General features: G+C 53.4%; 1 protein-coding gene across 9 annotated transcripts; it reads left to right on the forward strand.

Annotated features, from left to right (window-relative positions):
• The first annotated feature begins 562 nt into the window (after positions 1-562).
• SEZ6L2 (seizure related 6 homolog like 2) lies at positions 563-18,357 on the forward strand. 9 transcript variants are annotated; one of them, XM_059895997.1, is made up of 18 exons: positions 563-641; positions 1,557-1,688; positions 2,364-2,663; positions 3,005-3,144; positions 3,428-3,629; positions 8,005-8,190; positions 8,993-9,161; positions 9,785-9,948; positions 11,680-11,880; positions 12,332-12,470; positions 13,312-13,508; positions 13,628-13,822; positions 15,784-15,975; positions 16,060-16,251; positions 16,734-16,772; positions 16,955-17,072; positions 17,199-17,295; positions 17,785-18,357. In XM_059895997.1, the coding sequence occupies exons 1-18, from the start codon at positions 563-565 to the stop codon at positions 17,812-17,814; spliced, it is 2,772 nt and encodes a 923-aa protein (XP_059751980.1). In that variant the 3' UTR covers positions 17,815-18,357. The 9 variants fall into 9 exon arrangements, with proteins under 9 accessions (XP_059751980.1, XP_059751985.1, XP_059751981.1 ...); XM_059896002.1 differs by having other exon boundaries at positions 2,574-2,663; XM_059895998.1 differs by lacking the exon at positions 16,734-16,772.
• Positions 18,358-18,974: the final 617 nt, after the last annotated feature.

The following is an 18,974-nucleotide window of genomic DNA, read 5'->3' on the forward strand; positions in this document are numbered from 1 at the left end:
CAAGCCCCTCCCTTCGCCCGTCCCCAGGATCTGACGTGGGCTTGACACCTTTCTCAGCTCTCCCTCCCGCAGCTCCAGTGCCCGAGCCTCGGCTCTCCAGGTTCTGCAGCCCCCTCCTCTCCCCGCCAAGCCCCACTAGAGCACAGTAGGGACCCTCCCTATCCTCGACCCCACCCTAGGTCCCCGGAAGCTGTTTTGCCTCGACCCACTTCCCCAGCTTAGAATCCAGCCAGCCTGGCGGACCCAGGTGCCTGAGCCAGAGGGTAACCCAGGCGACCCAGCTCCTTCGCCCTTCTTGGCCCCACCCGCTGCAGCCGGAGCCGCGCCCCCTCTCCCGCAGACCGGAGAGCAGAGGACAGAGGAGACTGGCCAAAGAGGGGTGGGCTCCAGGCGACCCCCAGCCCAGTTCTGCCCCTCCATCCCAAAGGCAGAGACATTGTCTCCCTTGCTAACTGCCAGTAGGAAAAAAAAAATTAATAAGAAAGATAAAAGAAGACGGAGGAAAGGTGACAGCTAGATTATTTAGGAGAGGCGCAGAGGAGAGAAATTGGTGTGAGTCGCCATGGGGACTCCCAGGGCCCAGCATCCGCCGCCTCCCCAGCTGCTGTTCCTAATTCTGCTGAGCTGTCCCTGGATTCAGGGTAAGGACTTGGGTGCGTGGGGGTGGGCCCCCGGGAAGGCCCCCAGCGGGGTCCTATACCTTCCTTTCTCCGAACGTCCTGCGCCTTCTGAGCTCGTGGGGGAGGGGAGGGGCACAGCTGACGGAGAAGGGGCAAGCCAGGGCTTTCCAGCTTGCACCTGGAGCCCCTAACCTCATATATTGAGGAGTTGGGGAAATTAATGAGGGGAGCTTTTAGCAGCGTCTCAGAGGTTAAATCCAGGAAGAAGGGCTGGGGTCGTTGTGGCGGGGCTGGGGGTGGGGGATGTCTGCGGAGGCGGCAGAAGCAGACCGGGTACCTGGGTGGGAGATGGAGGTGCCGGGAGAGAGATGCCAGGCGCAGCACACACAAATATTCTTGGACGTATGGACAAAGACAGATGAACAGAGTCAGTGCTCAGAGGCCAGATATTCAATCCCCAACTCTGACCCCCCAGCGAGACTCCAGGGAAGGGGGCAGAGACTGCAGAGAAAGAGAGGGAGGAAGGGAGGGAGGACCACACTGCAGAGACAGAAACCCAGAGAGAAAGCTGGACACTGCAGAAGCAAGGGCTGGGAGGTGCTGCCAGACCCTCCTCAGAGGCCCGGGGATGGGGGGAGAGCATCACCGAGGGGAAAATGAAGGTAGCGCCCTGCCTCTTCTCTGCCCTGCTGGCGCTGTCCGAGGTGCTCACGGAAGGCCCACACAGCCTGGGGGAAAAGGGAGAGAGGAAGGGGTAGGAGTGTGATGGGCAGCTGGGAGCCCCTCCTTCTATCTTGGCTCTCAGCCCAGTCTGGGACCCTCTGAGCTCCTGCTGGCCCAGCTGACTGAGGAGAGAATAAGAGCTCTGGAAAAGATCTTTCTGGAGAAGGAAGGAATGTGGGGCAGTGGAAGAGCTCGCACAACTTCATCTCCCAGGTCTGCCCCTGAAGGAGGAGGAGGCACTGCCGGAGCCTGGAAATGAGACCCCCACCGTAGCCTCTGAGGCCTTGGCGGAGCTGCTCCATGGGGCCCTGCTGAGGAGAGGCCCAGAAATGGGCTACCTGCCGGGTGAGGCCCCCAGAGTGGCAGGAGCAACATAGAGGCAGAGGGAGGGACATTAATTCAGGGAGATGGGGAGCCAGGCCAGTGAAATTCAGAGAGACAGAGAGAGATGGTTCGAGAGAGTCAAAACTGGACGTAGACAGTCAGAGAGCCAGAGAAATTGAGGTAGAATGATCAAGAAACAGCACAGAAAAATAGACAGAGAGAAAGACAGATGGAAACTCAGAGAACCAGAATCAGAGATACAGTGGAAAAGAGACACAGAAAGAGAGAGAAATGCAGAGATTAGTAGATCTAGAATCATAAAATCAGAGAGGGATAAGAATACTAAACATAGACCAAGAGTTCTAGAGAGTGCAAAAGAAAAAGAGGAAAGAGAAAGGGGTAACCAGGAGAGGGAGCCAGATCTGAATGGGGGGACAGAGAGAGAAGCTCAAGGAGACTGTCAGAGTGGAAGGGCCTGGACAGAGAGAAGAAAAGAAGGGGGTGGGGGGCAGGCTGTGGAAGCCTTGGCAGGAGGGGGGGAGTCTGGGTGGGGAAGGGAGAGGTGGGGGGCCTGCGCCTCGTGGGGGAGGTCTTTTGGGTTCAGTGGGGAACTCGCAGTTTCTCTCAGCCCTGCTCCCCAACCAAGGCCCATCAATGTGCTCCTCCTGTTCCCTGACTTCCCTCGCACTGTCCCAGGATCTGATCCAGACCCCACACTAGCCACCCCTCCAGCCGGCCAGACTCTTGCAGCACCCTCCCTGCCACGGGCCACTGAGCCGGGCACAGGGCCTCTGACAACAGCCGTAACCCCTAAGGAGGGCAGGGGGGCAGGCCCCACCGCGCCGGAGCTGCTGACCCCGCCCCCAGGAACTACGGCCCCGCCCCTTCCCGGTCCCGCCTCCCCAGGCCCGCCCCTCGGGCCTGAGGGAGGAGAGGAGGAGACCACGACCACCATCATCACCACGACAACTGTCACCACGACGGTGACCAGCCCAGGTGAGGCGATTGAAAGGGGATGTGGGAGAAGAGGAAGGTGTGGATGGGGGAGAGGCTGCCGGGAACGTGTGGAAGAAGGGGTCTAGATGGGAGAGGGGCTTCTGCTTAATTATAGTAAAGGCTAGCGATGATACACCCTTACTATGTGACAGCACTGTTCTATGTGTTTTATCTCTTATGACAGTTGAGGAAGGGAGTTCTGGGCACAGATGGGAGAGTGAGCATTGGATAAAGATGGTGAGGGGTGCTGGGGAGAAGACAGATGAGGACCCCCAGGGTTACTTGGCTGGGAGGGCAAGAACACAGAGATTCTCTCAACCCCAGCACTTATATCTCTTTAGTTCTGTGTAATAACAACATCTCCGAAGGTGAAGGGCATGTGGAGTCTCCAGATTTAGGGAGCGCGGCCAGCCGCACCTTGGGGCTCCTGGACTGCACGTACAGCATCCATGTCTACCCTGGCTACGGCATTGAGATCCAGGTAACTGGACTTAAGCATATGATTGTGAAACCTCCCAGCCCTTCCCTCCGGGCCCAGGGGTGTGCACGGGTTTGGCCTAGGAGCCAGAGAACTTGTTTTCTGACTCAGATGGACCTATTTTCTGAGGATCTCACAGACTCTCCTAAAGTTCTACAACTTGGCCAACGTTACCGTGGTTCTTGGTCTGCTACATACAGGGAAAAGGAAGGCAAGGGGCGGGGGAGCTTAGGGGGTCACACACCCCGGCTGACTTCCCTGGCGGGTCTGGGTCTGGCTTCTTTAGGTGCAGACGCTGAACCTGTCTCGGGAGGAGGAACTCCTGGTGCTGGCTGGTGGGGGGTCCCCAGGCCTGGCCCCCCGACTCCTGGCTAATTCCTCCATGCTGGGAGAAGGACAGGTCCTTCGGAGTCCAACCAACAGGCTGCTCCTGCACTTCCAGAGCCCACGGGTCCCAAGGGGTGGTGGCTTCAGGATCCACTATCAGGGTGAGGAGTTCGGAGTGCTGGTGGGAGGGCAGGGGCCACACTGGGCACAGGGAACATCTTCAGGAGCCTTCTAAGCACAGGGTAATGTTGGGGCCTTTTCCTCCTGACTAGGACCATGGGGGGCAGAATCCTCAGAGGAGACCTATACACACATCTCACACACTCACAGACCTGTGCCTGGGTGTGCACACATCCAAGTGACAATTCATCCATTCACTCAGCAAATGTTTATTGAGTGCCCACTTCATACCGACCCTGTGTTATCCTTGGGGAGAGGAATAAACAAGCCAGATGTAAAGGGAACTCAGAATCTAGGTAGGGAGGTGGACAAATAATCAGGATGATTATAATTCAGTGAGTTAAGGACCCCCATCCCTATGATGGAGGAATTACTGTCAGAGAGAACAAATGTCAAAGGGACCTAAATTTCCCCTATAAGGAATATGGGGACACCTCCTTGGAGGAGGTGATGACTAAGCTGACACCTAAGATGAATTAGCTAGGGGAAGGGTGGGAGGGAGAGAAAGAGGAAGGCAGACGTCTAGATGGATGGAAAAACACATTCCAAGACCCAGAGAGGAGAAAAAAATGTGACCCCCTTGAGGAGTTGAGGTAATTCAGCATGGAAGATAGAAATGTCTTAGCTGTGTGAGCTGGGGTGAGTTACTTAACCTTTCTGTGCTGCATTGTCTTATCTGAAAAATGGAGATCAAAATACTTACTTTGTGGTATTATTAGGAAGATCAAATGAATCAATACACGTCAAGCGCTTAAAATAGTGTCTGGTACACAGTGAGGGCTCGAAAATGTCAGTCATTGCTATTACAGTAAAGCACAGAAAGTGGTGGGGAAGTAGGCTAAGAGGCTAGACTGGGAGGTAGGTTGGATTTGGATGACAAAGGGCCTTGCCAGCTTCAGTGAGGAGTCCTCGGACTACTTTATCCTGCAGGGGAGGAGGAGACACTTTGAAATGTTTTAAGCAAGATAGTGACAGCCTCAGATTTGTGACCTAAAAAGATCCTGCTGACTTCTGGGGGTAGGAAAGAGGGGATGTATCTGCGCATGCTTGCATTCGCAAGCACCCACCCACAGACAGCCTACACACACGTGTGCATCTATATTTGCCTGTGTGTATGGAAACCTTCCCACGATGCAATGTACATTCTAGCATACACGTGTGCATGAGGCAAGGGGCCCAGCCCAAGGTCCCATTCCAGACACTGCTGCTGTCTCCAAAGTCCCTTCCTTTGCTCAGAAACAGAGAGGGAACTGTGTGTTGGGCCAGTGTCCCCTTCACTTCACCTCATGGCCTTGCTGCCCGCTTGTGAGCTCTGCTGACACCAGATCCCTTGTGACTTTATCCAGGACACAGACAACCCGTATCCCTTCCTCACACACTCTCCAGCCTCTCCTGAGGCCTCTGCTCTGGCCTTGCCCCAGGAGGTAAGGCATGCACGGTGGAGGTGCCCAGCAGCAGACCTACTCGTGGAGAGACCAGTGAGCTGGGGGACATGTAGTTGGTGGTCAGGGCCCGGTTGTTGGGGAGCAAGGGCACGCCTTGAAGGCCCAGGGCTGAGGGCTGGGCTTCAGATATTATAGGATGTCTTCCTGCTGGCTCCTTTAAGCAGCCACTTCCCTAGGGCATTGAAAATAGGACTCTTTAGACGAACTGGAACATTTAAGGAAGCAGGGCTATTGCATAAATGGGCCTTCATTACCTGCCTCGGTCTTCCCTGCTCTGTGGCTTCTCCAGGCACCTTTGGGACGGAAGCCCTGTTTAAGCCCTTCCCAATTTGCACTAGCTGGGCCCTCCAGTCTACAGTGGCCTCATTAGCTTCTCTGGAAGGTCAAAGGCTCCATCACCCCTCACCTCAAGTCCAGCAAACATTCCCATTTACAAAACTCTTTCACCAACTCTTATTTTGGTTGCTTCTCACAGCAGCCCTGGGGGTGGCCATTGTCAACTCCATCTCTGAGAGGAAGACAAAGCCTCAAAGCTTATATGGATTGCTCAGCCACCAGCAAATTCATTGCAAAGTCAGAAGTCAGATCCCCAAGTCCCTGACCCCTGGTCATTTATTAATTGAAGCTGAGGGGCGGGCTTCTGAGTACTGAATATTTTCTGAGTACTTTCTATGTTCCAGGTGCTTGATTCCAGGTTTCTTTTCTTTAAGGCCAATCCTCAATGATAGGAATTGTTATTGCCATTTACAGATGAAAGGCCCTACAGGTGAAGTCACCTGCTCAAGGCCATACAGCTAATAAGTTGTGAAACTAGAATTGGAACTGAGGTCTGCCCATCTCCAAATCCAGTGCTCTTTGCACTGTTCCACATTGCCTCTTGGCGGCATCAATTGATCAGCTAGGCTAGGTTTTTAGGAGACAAAATAAAAAGCATTTGATTCAGTCTCACAATGGCAATAAGCAGGTGTTAATGTGATGATAAAATTATGCATGTGGATTGTGTATAGGCAAAAAGAAAAAAAAACTAACTCTGTGGGAAAGGGGAGGGGTCAGGAAGACTTCCTGGAGGAGGTGGTACTTAAGTTACTCCTTGAAAGATGAGAAAAAGTGAGAAGAGAGCCTCTCAGGTAGGGGAAATTGTGTGGAAAAATATGGAAGTGGGACTGTAAAGAGTCACAAAACTGTATCGTGTAAGATATATGGGCCATGGGTGCTGAGAACTGAAGCTGGATGGGCTGGGCTGGAACCAGTTGTGGAAGGGGCTTGAATGTCAATCTAAAGCATTCAGACTTGATTCTGTTGCCGTGGAGAGCCATCACAGAGGCTAAAGTTTATTCAAATCACTGTGGGGTTTTTTGGTTTGTTTTTTGTTTGTTTGTTTGTTTTGTCCACTGTTCGGCTTGCAGGATCTTAGTTCCCTGACCAAGGATTGAACCCCTGCCCGGCAGTGAAATCGCTAAGTCCTAACCACTGGACCGCCAGGGAATTCCCAAATCCCTGTGTTCTAAAAGGCTGTTTTTATGGCTATCTTAGCAGACCATGAACTCCTGAAGGCAAGGCCTCAGTCTTTTTCACCTCTGACCCTAGGACCCAGCCAAGGAAATGCTTGTTGAATTTTGAAACAGGGAGAGACCAGGTCTCTTCAGAATCACTCAGGACTGGAGAGTCAGAAAAAGCAAAGGCCCAGGCAAGCTGGACCCTCTGCTAACCAGAGCCTGCCCCTCATACAAGACCCAGCTTCGATGTACTTCCTCCAGGAAGCCCTTCTTAATGAACTCTGCCTAGTCTTAAACAGACACACAGAGCTCTGTCAGGATCAAGTTCAGAGCCTATCACTGATTACCAAGTCACTTTCTATTTGTTTGTTTTATCTCATATGTTTCCGCAAGAATTTCAGGAGGCTTTCAAAAAAGAATGCAAACAGTAAGATTAAACAGAATAAGAGGGAATTCCCTGGCAGTCCAGTGGTTAGGACTCCACGCTCTCACTGCTAAGGGCCGGGGTTCGATCCCTGGTTGGGGAATTAAAATCCCACAAACCGTGCGGCGTGGCCAAAAAAAAAAAAAGAATAAGAGAAAAATTGGCACCAGATAATGCTTATTAAATTTGAAAAAAATAGAATGTGGATGGACAAGCCATTGTTACTAGGGACAAGCCTCAACCTGGTTCTGGGCTTCCTAGCAGCCAGTATGAAAAGAGAGATTACACAGTTCTCATTGCAGGAAAAAAGATAAACCAGTTCCTTAAGGAAAGCAAAGCTTTCCCTAGCACTTCACTTTCACTGGGGGATTCATTTAGGGGACACTGGGTGTTAAGGTCTTTAATGACAGAATCGTCGGTTTCTAAAGGAGTTTCTTGTGAGTCCTCTGGATGAAAGCTGAGGGTATAATACCACAGTGACACCTCAGTGGAAGAAAATCTGTGTGTGTGGAGGGGAGAAAATGATCTGCGGCACTTAATAACTTGGAGCCTCAATTTCCACATCTGGAAAGTGGGTCACAGCCTTTCTCTGACTACCTCAAAAACACTGCGTGAACTCATTTTGGAAGCTGAACAAGCTCTGCAAATACTATTTGCTATTATTAGAGCTGAATCAGTTCAGAGTGGTCAACTGATTTGCCTGAGTTCACACAGTAAATGGGTGCTAGGGTCCAAAACTTCTTTGAGTCTCAGGTTTCTCATCTATAAAATGGGGGCCAAAGTGGGTAGATTACAAAGATTAGGGGAGATAAGGGATGTTGACATTACCTCTTCATGAGACAGTGTGTCCATGTAAGGACTCCAGTATGGAGCCAGTTTGTGCCCTGGAGGGTGAGGGGGACCTGGAAAGAGGGGAGGAAATGCTAGGGAACCAGTGAGAGAGGATGGCCTGGGAGAGTGAATTCTCCTTTTCTTGCTCTGCCTGATCCAGCCTACCTCTTGAGCTGCGGCTTCCCTCCCCGGCCAGCCCATGGGGATGTGAGTGTGACAGACCTTCACCCTGGAGGCACTGCCACCTTCCACTGTGATTCGGGCTACCAGCTGCAGGGTGAGGAGACCCTCATCTGCCTCAATGGTACCCGGCCAGCCTGGAGCAGTGAACCCCCCAGCTGCATGGGTGAGTCTCTACCACAATAGGTGTGGTTTTCTGTCCTGGGAGCCCCACTGGAGGGTCCTACCTTGGGGGTCTCTATCTTTGGGAACACCCATCTTGAAGGGGTTTGTGCCCTGAAGAGTCCCTATCCTGGGGTCTCCATTTGGAGCTCTTCACCCTGAGGGTCTCAATCCTTGGAGTCTCCATCCTTGGGGGGGCTCTCCATCTGGGGAAGTGCCACCTCGGGGGAGGGGGTTCCCTTTTTTTTTTTTTGGCCGTACCGCATGGCTTGTGGGATTTTAGTTCCCCGACCAGGGATCAAACCTGTGCCCCCTGCAGTGGAAGCGCAGAGTCCTAACCAATAGACCACCAGGGAATTCCTGGAGGGTTCCCATTTGGGGAGTCACCGTTCTGGAGGTCCCTTGCTTTTGGAGACTCCTCATCCTAGAGGAAACCATTCTTGGGGTCTATATCTGGGGGTGTCTATCCTGGAGAGTCTTCATCCTGGGATCCTATCCTGAGTATTTTCCATCTGAGAGCTTCAGTTTGGGGGACTCCCCCATAACTCCCCACCTCAGGGTGTCCACGTCTGGGAAGTCTTCATTTTGATCGAATCTCCATCCTGGGGGTGGGGGTGTCCATCCTAGGGCTTTTCTATTCCAAGGCTGGTTCCTCACCTGGTTGTGGCCTGAAAAAAGTCCTGGGGGTGAGCCTGTAGGGCAGAGGTCATCCCAAAGCCAGGTCCCAGGCCAAGGTGTGGGTGCAATAGCTCTGCAGATGGGAAAAGGACAAGTCACCTTAACCTGCCCCCTTGCACCGTCCACAGCATCCTGTGGTGGCACCATCCACAATGCTACACTTGGCCGCATTGTGTCCCCTGAGCCTGGGGGAGCTGCAGGGCCCAACCTCACCTGCCGTTGGGTCATCGAAGCAGCTGAGGGACGCCGGCTGCACCTGCACTTTGAGAGAGTCTCCCTGGATGAGGACAATGACCGGTGAGGGTCTGGGCCTTGCGTCAGAGGTCCTCACTTCAAGGAAATAGGGAGGCTGCAGTAGACAGTCAGACAGACGGGGGGGAATCCCAGTTGGGATCTATGTCAAATGCAGGTTGGTCCTTCCCCTTTCTTAGGCAGTATAGCTGTGCAAACTGAGACAAATCACTTAATCTCTCTGTGCTTCAGTTTTCTCATCTGTAGAACGGAGATAATAGTACCTCCCTCTTAAGGGAGTGCTTGGAATGGTAAAGTGCTTGGAATGGTGCCTAGCACACAGTAAGCACTATAAATGTGTTTGCCATCGTCATCATCATTATTCTCACTCTTTATCTAACAAACTGGTATCCCAGCTCTGACATTAGTTGCTATGTGTAGCTGGACAGGTTACTTATTCTTTCTGTGCCTCAATTTTCTCATCTATAAAATGAGGGATAATAACAGTATCTAACTCAAGGGTTCTTGTGAGAATTAAGTGAGATAAAATGTGTAAAAGCTTAGAAGAGTACATGGCATATAGCTAATGTTTGAAAATAATAGCTACGAAATAAGGTTAGGAGAGCAGGCAAGAGGTGAGGCAGTTTCTGAGGGGAAGCTGAGCTCCTGGCCACCTCTGTCCATCCCAGGTTGATGGTGCGCTCAGGGGGCAGTCCCCTATCCCCGGTGATCTATGACTCAGACATGGATGATGTCCCAGAGCGGGGTCTCATCAGTGATGCCCAGTCCCTCTATGTGGAGCTGCTTTCAGAGACACCTGCCAATCCCCTGCTGCTAAGCCTCCGATTTGAAGGTAACTGCCCTTCCCCCGGGGCCCCAACTGCCGCACCTTCCCCTCTTCCTGACGCCCAGGCATGGTCACAAGCACATAATCCATCTCTGCTTATCTCCACGTTTGGATTCCTGAAAACTGACTTGTCTCCCCATCCCAAATCGACAAGGACACATTCTAATTCCCTGAGGTGGTCTTTTCTACTTAAGCTTCAGGTGTGGCTGGATCCAGGTACACAGCCAAGAGACCAGTTACTTAAATCTCTTCATTCTTTCCTCTCGGTTGGCTTCATTCTCAGGCAGACTCTCAGTCTGTTGTGTACCTAGCAGTTACAGATTTACATACCAACAAGTTTAGTAACTCCATCAGAAAGAGAGAAAGCATACCACTTTCCTAAGAGCTTTAACAAAAATGCCAGGAAAGGCTTTCATTGTCCTGGCTTAGGTCATCTATCTATGCCTGAGCCAATCACTGTAGCTAGGGGCAGGTGGTGTTATGATTGGCAGATCCAAATCACATGGCCATCCCTGGTTGGCTCCAGCTGAATCTCATGGACTGGAAGTGGGGAGGGCATGTGACCCAAAATGAAAATAGGAGCGCTGTTAACAGATGAAGGGGGCTGGATGCTGCATAGGTAGGAAGGAAGGAAGTCAGTGATCATGGGGGGAGGCGTTTGAACTGGGACTTACAGGATAGAGAGAATTTTAAAAGAGGAAGATTGGGAATGAGCATCTCAGGTGAAAGGAACAGTGTGAGCAACAGTAAAGAGGTAGAGAAAAGCCTGATATGTTTGGGAAGCAGAGAGTTTCACTGTGGCTGGAGCAGAGGATTTGTGTAAACAGTAGCAGGAAAGAGACGAAGAAAGTAAAATGCTCAGAGATGGGAAGGGCTAGTTTCTGGTATGAATCAAGGGAGAAAGGGAATTGGCACTTGGCCCTGATGGATGCATAGGATTTGGACATGATACCTTATCAGGTTAAGTAATGGTGAAACAGAACAGTGGATCTGAAAAATAAATTGCATTTTAGATTCTGAGAGTGCAAAGAGAATTTCTAGGTTTGAGGCCTGCCTCCATAGTTGTGGGCCACTGCTGCTCCATGGGTTTCAGGCTCTTTCTGTATCATAGGCACCTGAGCCTTACCTGAGTCTAAGATATGATCAGATGGGCAAAAACTAAAACACTCTACAAATGTTAATTTTTTTTGCTGACTTAGACCAAAGTTAAAACTGAGTAGCTTTTGTGTTTGCCTCACTTTTGGATTCTAGCCACAGTATGGATAATCAGGGTTGATCAGAAACCAACAGTTATTTTTGAGGAGCGAACACACCTACATGAGCCAGGTCTCCAAAGGCACCGTTTCCCCCCACTCCATTACAGCTTCCAGAGACAAGTGTCTCTGGCTGGGAATCAAGGAATCTGGGCTTGAGGTCTGGTTCTGCCACTGCCCTACTGTGTGACATGGAGCAAGTGGCTTTTTGTCTGTGGACCTAGTGTCCTCATCTGTAGAATAGTGGCTGGGACTTGACTGACCTTGGGGTTTCTGTCCAGAGGCCGGGGAGCTAACATAAATATGTGAATGAGGAATGTTAGGTTTTGGGGGAAACTGGAGAGTGAAAGCTAAGCCCAAGGGCATTCCATTTTAAATAGCCCACTGTGGGGCCAAACCACACTGGAATTCAGCCTGGTTCCTCAGTCTGAGATCCCTGGAGGCCTGTCCTAATGCTTAATTCCTGTGACTGACTCCTCTCTAGCCTTTGAGGAAGATCGCTGCTTTGCCCCCTTCCTGGCACATGGCAATGTCACCACCACGGACCCTGAGTACCGCCCAGGGGCACTGGCCACCTTCTCGTGCCTCCCAGGATATGCCCTGGAGCCCCCTGGCCCCCCCAATGCCATCGAATGTGTGGATCCCACAGAACCCCACTGGAACGACACAGAGCCAGCCTGCAAGGGTGAGCCCTCCGCCTCCTCAGGACATCCTTCAGTTCACAGACTACCCCCTGAGCTGGGGATCCTAGGAAGGCCGTTCAGGAAGGAGGACCTAGTAAACTCAGGATCAATCCCTGTCCCTTTCAGAGGCTTAGTTTTCTTAGCTGAATAGTTGATGGGCTTTTTACAGAATTCAGGGGTCATAACCCAAATATCTTCAAGAGCTAGAACTGGAGTTGGGCTAAGTCATGGATTGGGTGGTGATGCTTAGGCTGGAGACTGGGCGGGGTTAGTTAAGACTGGGGCTGGGGATTGGACACAACAGAACTAGGCGTGGCAAGAATCAGGTGGGTAATAGATAATAGGAAACCGGGGAGGCAGTCTGGTGCACACAGTTGGGAGTGGTGAGGATCGTAGCGAAATAGAGACTGCATGCCCACCTGGGTCCTGAATCTGACACCCTTTCTATCCTAGCCATGTGTGGAGGGGAGCTGTCAGAGCCAGCTGGTGTGGTCCTCTCTCCGGATTGGCCCCAGAGCTATAGCCCCGGCCAAGATTGCGTGTGGGGTCTGCATGTCCAGGAAGAGAAGCGCATCTTGCTCCAAGTTGAGATGTATGTTTGGGTACTGCAGAGGGTGCAGTGGGTGTGGGCTCAGCCAAGTGTGGTATGACAGTGCACTGGCCTGCATTCTGATCCTGGCTGGCTCGAGCGTCTACACGAGATTCAGTGAATATATGTTCGGATGAAAGATGTGGCTAAGGATTCAGGATGGGGGTGTGGGACATCAGGTAGACCCAGGTACAAATCACTTATTGGTCAGGCAACCTTGGACAACTAAATGGAGTAATGCAGCCTTCCTCGGGGACTATTGTGAAAAAGGAGCTCTGGTTTGAAGTCTCACTCTTTGGCTGTTTCTGAGGCCCCCCTGGAGTGATTTCCAGGGACCCAGGCCCAAGCTGTTGCATCAGCAGCAGCACACAAGGTGGGCATGGATGTGGGGGAAATCCAGTGAGCTACTTTGGTGTGAGGTGGTCATGTGCCTGGACAGAACCAGAAGCGGGCGTAGCTCAAAAAGCATGTATTCGGTTGGGGCCTTGAGTTGGGCTGGGTGGTAATGAGCATGGTCTGTGACTGGTCAGAGCTGGAGCTGAGCCTGGCTGTGCATCACCTGGTGATGGAGGAGGGACTGGGAAGTGGGAGGCGTCAACAATGATCAGGGTTGGGGATTGGGAAGCAGGAACCAGGAGGAGCCACAGACCAAATGGAACCTGGAGCGACTAGCGTGGAGGAGAAGCCCATAATTGATCCAAACTGAGACCTGGGATAGGAGAATGTAGGGTGGGACTGGAGAGTAGGTAAGGTTGCTAATGAGCTGAGTTAGTGATTGGGCAGAACCAGATGGGAGGGGGGCTGATCGTAACCCAGCCCCCGTATCTGGTCCCACTCCCTGCAGCTTGAATGTGCGCGAAGGGGATATGCTGACGCTGTTCGACGGGGACGGTCCCAGCGCCCGAGTCCTGGCCCAGCTGCGAGGGCCTCAACCGCGCCGCCGCCTCCTCTCCTCTGGGCCCGACCTCACGCTGCAGTTCCAGGCACCGCCCGGACCCCCAAACCCGGGCCTGGGCCAGGGTTTCGTGTTGCACTTCAAAGGTACCGAGGCCTAGGGTCCCGAGATGGGAAGGGGTCCTGCAGGTCAGAGAGGCCCCCGAGGCTGGAAGGGCGCCCTGGGTCGCAGGACAGCCTCCAAACTCGCCGTCTCTCCCCTGCAGAGGTCCCGAGAAACGACACGTGCCCCGAGCTGCCGCCCCCGGAATGGGGCTGGAGGACGGCTTCCCACGGGGACCTGATCCGGGGCACTGTGCTTACTTATCAGTGCGAGCCTGGCTATGAGCTGCTTGGGTCGGACATTCTCACCTGCCAGTGGGACCTGTCCTGGAGCGCAGCGCCACCCGTCTGCCAAAAGAGTGAGCCCGGGCCCCGCCCCAATCCTCTCGTGGCTCCGCCCCTGCCCACCTGGGTTTCATGGCTCTGCTTGGGCTCCGCCCACCCCCTCTGCGCCCCGCCTCCGTATCTTCTTCTTCCCGCCCCCGTTCTGTCTGGACCCATCCCTTCGCTCTTGGTCCTGCCTAGATCTTCCTCAGGCCCCAACCATATGTCCAGTGGGTTCCACTCCTCTGTTCCTCGGTGTCCCGAAACTGTCCCCTCTGGTCCCCACTCTCATCTTCCCAGGGCTGCATCCCTCTCTCTTGCACTGTTCTGGGTCCTGAACCTGGTTCTTCTGGGTTCCTCCCCCATCGTCTCCTGGCCCTGCCTCTGCCCAGTCTGAGTCTCGCCCCCCTGCCCCCACCCCCCCCCGCCTGCCCCGTCATCTCTTTTCTTGTTCTAGGCCTTGCTCCAGTCTCTCAGTCCCCAACTCTTGACATTATGGGGAGTCACTTTGCAGGGGCCTAGGCTTGTCAGAGAACTCGGTTTATTTTAATTCAGTTATTAAAGTCCCACGATGTGTTGGGGCTGGAGTTATGCGGAGGTGTTGGGGACTCTCCCTACCCTGACAGAGCTCACAGTCTGGGACAGGGACACATACTTAACTCAGGATATTAGAGTAGTAACCGCTGGGTGACTTCAGGCAAGGTACTTAACATCTCTGAGGCTTTGGCTTCTTCCTCGGTGAAGTAGGAATAGAGGATTGTGAAAAGCAAATGAAAAGCTTTTCACGTTAGTGCCTGGTGCAGGTAAACAATGAGTAAGTAGTAGTTGCTATAAGTATGAAGAAGGGCTGTAGGAAGGGGGGTGGGTTAATTGTCCCAGGCATAGGGCAAGAGATTTCACAGAGAAGGTGACATTCAAAGGAGCTGGGAGCGTTTATCTTTTAGAAGAGCAGAAAGGGGTGGCATCTTGTCACTTCCTCCAAATTTTTGGAAGCCTGTCACCAAGATATGGGATTGTAGGTCTTTCACCTGGCCCCTAGGAGCAACGGTGGGACCAATGAGGATAAGTTTCAGGAAGCCAGATTTGGACTGGACACAAGGAAAACTTTCTAGTTGACACAGCTCCCCATCCCTGGAAGGAGTCACAGGATGTCCAATCTGGAACCCAGACAGCACGGGGCAGGGACAGGAAGGGATGGAAGCAGGGCCCAGAGGGGAGAGGGCGGGGCCCAGCTGCCCAAGACTCAGTAGGGAACCTGCCCAAGGCAGCACATGGAGCCTTCAGCTGAGCTGAGACCTAAGTCTCTGAATCAGCCCAGTGCCCCCTGGCTGTGACCCTGAACAGTTCCAGCTTTGCCACTCCCTGGCTGAGTGACCACAGACCAGTCATTTGACTGCCCTGAGCCCTGAACCCCAAGGGAGGTGATAGTGACGCTGACCTCTCGAGATCATCAGGGTATATGATATCATGTTTGTAAAACACTTTAGCGAGGTGCCTTGAACAGGTCTATATATAAGAAATGGCTTTGACTGGGATTCTTCCACAGCAAGGTTGTAAACAAATGCCCGCAGAGGCCAGGCAGGCAATACAAGTGAGCAGAATGGGCTGGGGATGACGGGAATGAGGGGAGCAGGAGGGCTGGGCCCCTCTAAAGAGGGCAGCTGCTCTTCTGCTGATGATTTGCCATGCAGGGCTGACACGGTTGGGATTTAGCTTGTTTGCTCTGGTTGAGTGGTTCAATACTTCAAATTTCACCCTAGGATGGGGGCCCAGGTTGCCCCAAACGTTCTGTTTTCTGGAAGAAACCTGATATGTAAAATACATTGAATTTTAAGTTTTCCAACTCCTGCTCTGTTCATTCTGAGGAAGAAGTGGGAGATGTGTGCGGAGTGTTGCCCAGAGGAGATGGCCCACGACTCAGGCGTCTCCCAGCTCTAAGCTTCTGGCAGATCTTTTAAGGCCCTGGCTCCCCCTGACTTTGCCCTCCTGCCAACAGTCATGACTTGTGCCGATCCTGGTGAGATCACCAACGGGCACCGCACCACCTCAGATGCTGGCTTTCCTGTTGGCTCCCACGTCCAGTACCGCTGTCTGCCGGGGTACAGCCTGGAGGGGGCGGCCGTGCTCACCTGCTACAGCCGGGACACGGGCACGCCCAAGTGGAGCGACCGGGTCCCCAAGTGCGCCTGTGAGTCTGGGGACACCCTAGGACGGGTGGCTGGGTGGCCTGCTCAACGGTGCAGCTGGCCCATGACTGACCTCTTCCCTGCAGTGAAGTACGAGCCGTGCCTGAACCCCGGGGTGCCAGAGAACGGCTATCAGACATTGTACAAGCATCACTACCAGGCGGGCGAGTCTCTGCGCTTCTTCTGCTATGAGGGTTTTGAGCTCATTGGCGAGGTCACCATCACCTGTGTGCCCGGCCACCCCTCACAGTGGACCAGCCAGCCCCCACTCTGCAAAGGTGCCTGGGCAGGCAGGGCAGGAGGGGGCACAGCAGTGTCCAGGATGTGACAGGGCTGGGAAAGTCAGGTAGCAAATTCGAGACCCTGCCGAGCTCCCCGTTCACCTCCTATGGGCTCTTATCCTCAGAGGTATAGCCAAAAGCCCTGGAGAAGTTCAAGGTCATGGAATTATCCTAAGGGAAGTAGTAGAGGGGGCTTTGGTTTGGCAGTCCCTTGCCCTCTGGATACGTCTCAGTTTCCGTATTTTTGACAAATCCTACAGACCTGGTTGGTTTAGACTGCCCAGGGGTCTGGAGGAGGAGGACCGAGGCCCTGCTCTGACTATTCCTCCCCTGTCCCCAAGGGAAGGATCAAGTTTAGGTTGAGCAGAGGGCAGAGAATCCAGGCTGTCCAGCCCAGCCCCACTGGGCTCCCGGCCCTCTACCCAGCCTCCTTCCCTCCCTGGCTCAGACCCCGTCCCCTCCTCCTCCTCTCCCTGCAGTGGCCTATGAGGAGCTCCTGGACAACCGAAAACTGGAAGGTCAGTGAGGGCACAGGTGGAGACCCAGGCCTGGCCAAGTTGGGAGGGCAAGGCAGAGGCCGGGGGCAGGAGGCCAGGCCCCCGGTGGGGTAAGGCCCAGGGTTCAGGGCCCAGGGCAGGAGGCTGGGAGAGCCCAGGGCTGGGCCCAGCCCCAGATCACTGGCCTCTCCTCCTCCTTCCAGTGACCCAGACCACCGACCCGTCACGGCAGCTAGAGGGTGGGAACCTCGCCTTGGCCATTCTGCTGCCCCTAGGCTTGGTCATCGTCCTCGGCAGTGGCGTTTACATATACTACACAAAGTAAGTACCTAACTCAGGGAGCTGCTGGCCAGGGCAGACGTCCTGCCTGCCTGGCACAGAAGCCCGGGTGAGGGGGGGTTGGGGGCTCACTTCTCGATAAGCCCCTCTATCTCCTTCCTTTCCCAGGCTACAGGGAAAATCCCTCTTCGGCTTCTCAGGCTCCCATTCCTACAGCCCCATCACGGTGGAGTCAGACTTCAGCAATCCACTGTATGAAGCTGGGGTGAGCCCTTCCCCTACCCCTGGAGTGCCACATCCCTCAGCTCCCCTGGGACTCCATAACCTTCTCTCAAGGTCTTTGTAATATCTGTCTTGGGAATTGCAAACTCAGCTGCCTACAAAGGCCACGTCAATGAACAAAGCTAAGTCAGGTGGGCCAATCGGGAGTGGTGAGGGCTGTGACTAACTGGGAAACCTGTACCCCATCCGGTCCGTGGAGGAAACCTAGGCCCAACTGCCAGAGCTTCCAACTGTTTAAGACAATCCAGAAATTTAGATTTTTATGTGACTTTAAGATACTGTAGGATGAACCAAATACATCCATTGGCCAGATTCAGCCCCATTCCCATCCCATGGTCCCCAAACTCCCAGTGATCAATGTTATTTTAAAAACACAGAGTCTTTCCCCTTCCTTGTGGATGCCTCCTCCCATTTTGCTGCCTCCTCCACCTCCATCCCATTCTAGTGACTGATGCCATCTCTCTGTTTCCAGGATACACGAGAGTATGAAGTTTCCATCTGAACACCAAGACTAAGGCTCCAGGACCCAGGACGCCCCTCCTCTCCTCATTCTGGGCAGGAAGGAGTACAGGACCTGGCCTCTGGCTCCTTTCCTCCCTGCTGTGTAAATAATCTCCTGGTCCCACGAGGGGGCTTTGATGGCCCTGAGGACCCTACAGTAAATAAACCAGCATCCTGTGCCCAAAGCCTCCTCTTCTCAGTTGCCAAACAAGGGGCCTGCCCCCCACTCACTCTACCCGCTTTTGGACCCTAGGAGGGGAAATCAGCCCCTGATGCAACTCCTGGGGCCCCTCCAGCCCAGGGCATCCCACAAGGACTACCCAAGAGCTCTGCTGTTCCCTTGGTCATGAAGGCTCTGCGCTTCCCAGATGCTCTGTCCCCGGGCCTAACCTCTGACCCTTGGAGGGTCAGAAGAAGAGGGATGAAGGGGAGAGCTGGGACAAGGCCCCTACCCACTTCCTGCCATATCCCCTATCCACAGTCTCCCCACCTTTGCTTCTGGATTTTCGTTTTTGAGCAATAAACAGAAAATCTCCGTTTGTAACTGGGCTGGTGGGGTGTGGGAAGGTGGGTCACAGAGCACTGGAGACGGTGATGGTGGCCTCTCTGGAAAGAGGGCTGGGGAGAGGGGAACACTTGGGGAAAAAGATGGAAATTTAAGATTGCATACAGGGCAGGGTTGAAGGGGATGGCCTGGGGTCAAAAAGCCTGACTTTAGGCTCAGCCTCTGGAGGACCCGCTGGGCCCACTCCTGGCCTCAGCAGTCTCTCCACAGGGCTTGGCGTTTCCAGGCTCTTCTAGCTGGGTGATAAATGACAGTAGCTGCCTCTCCTCCTTCAGTGTTTGGCAGGTGACAAACAGCGCTCAATTTGTTTCATGACCAATTGACCTAAAAGTCAACCCCCTTTTGAGAAATCTTGTACCCATCCAAGTGTACCATTTTTCCCCCCAATCTTTTTGGCATTTATTTATTTATTTTTGGCCGCGTTGGGTCTTCGTTGCTACGCGTGGGCTTTTCTCTAGTTGTGGCGAGCAGCGGCTACTTTGTTTGGTGCGCGGGCTTCTCATTGCGGTAGCTTCTCTTGTTGCAGAGCACGGGCTCTAGGCACGCGGGCTTCCGTAGTTGTGGCTCGTGGACTCTAGAGCGCAGGCTCAGTAGTT

Source organism: Balaenoptera ricei, chromosome 15 (genome assembly GCF_028023285.1).
Source record: "Balaenoptera ricei isolate mBalRic1 chromosome 15, mBalRic1.hap2, whole genome shotgun sequence".
NCBI classification, from domain to species: domain Eukaryota; kingdom Metazoa; phylum Chordata; class Mammalia; order Artiodactyla; family Balaenopteridae; genus Balaenoptera; species Balaenoptera ricei.

Excerpts from the sequence above, each read along its gene's own strand:
- SEZ6L2 (XM_059895997.1), top strand. The coding sequence starts at position 563 with ATGGGGACTCCCAGGGCCCAGCATCCGCCGCCTCCCCAGCTGCTGTTC. Across the intron at positions 8,191-8,992 it reads TGAACCCCCCAGCTGCATGG|CATCCTGTGGTGGCACCATC; the intron begins GTGAGTCTCTAC and ends CACCGTCCACAG. Across the intron at positions 12,471-13,311 it reads ATCTTGCTCCAAGTTGAGAT|CTTGAATGTGCGCGAAGGGG; the intron begins GTATGTTTGGGT and ends CACTCCCTGCAG.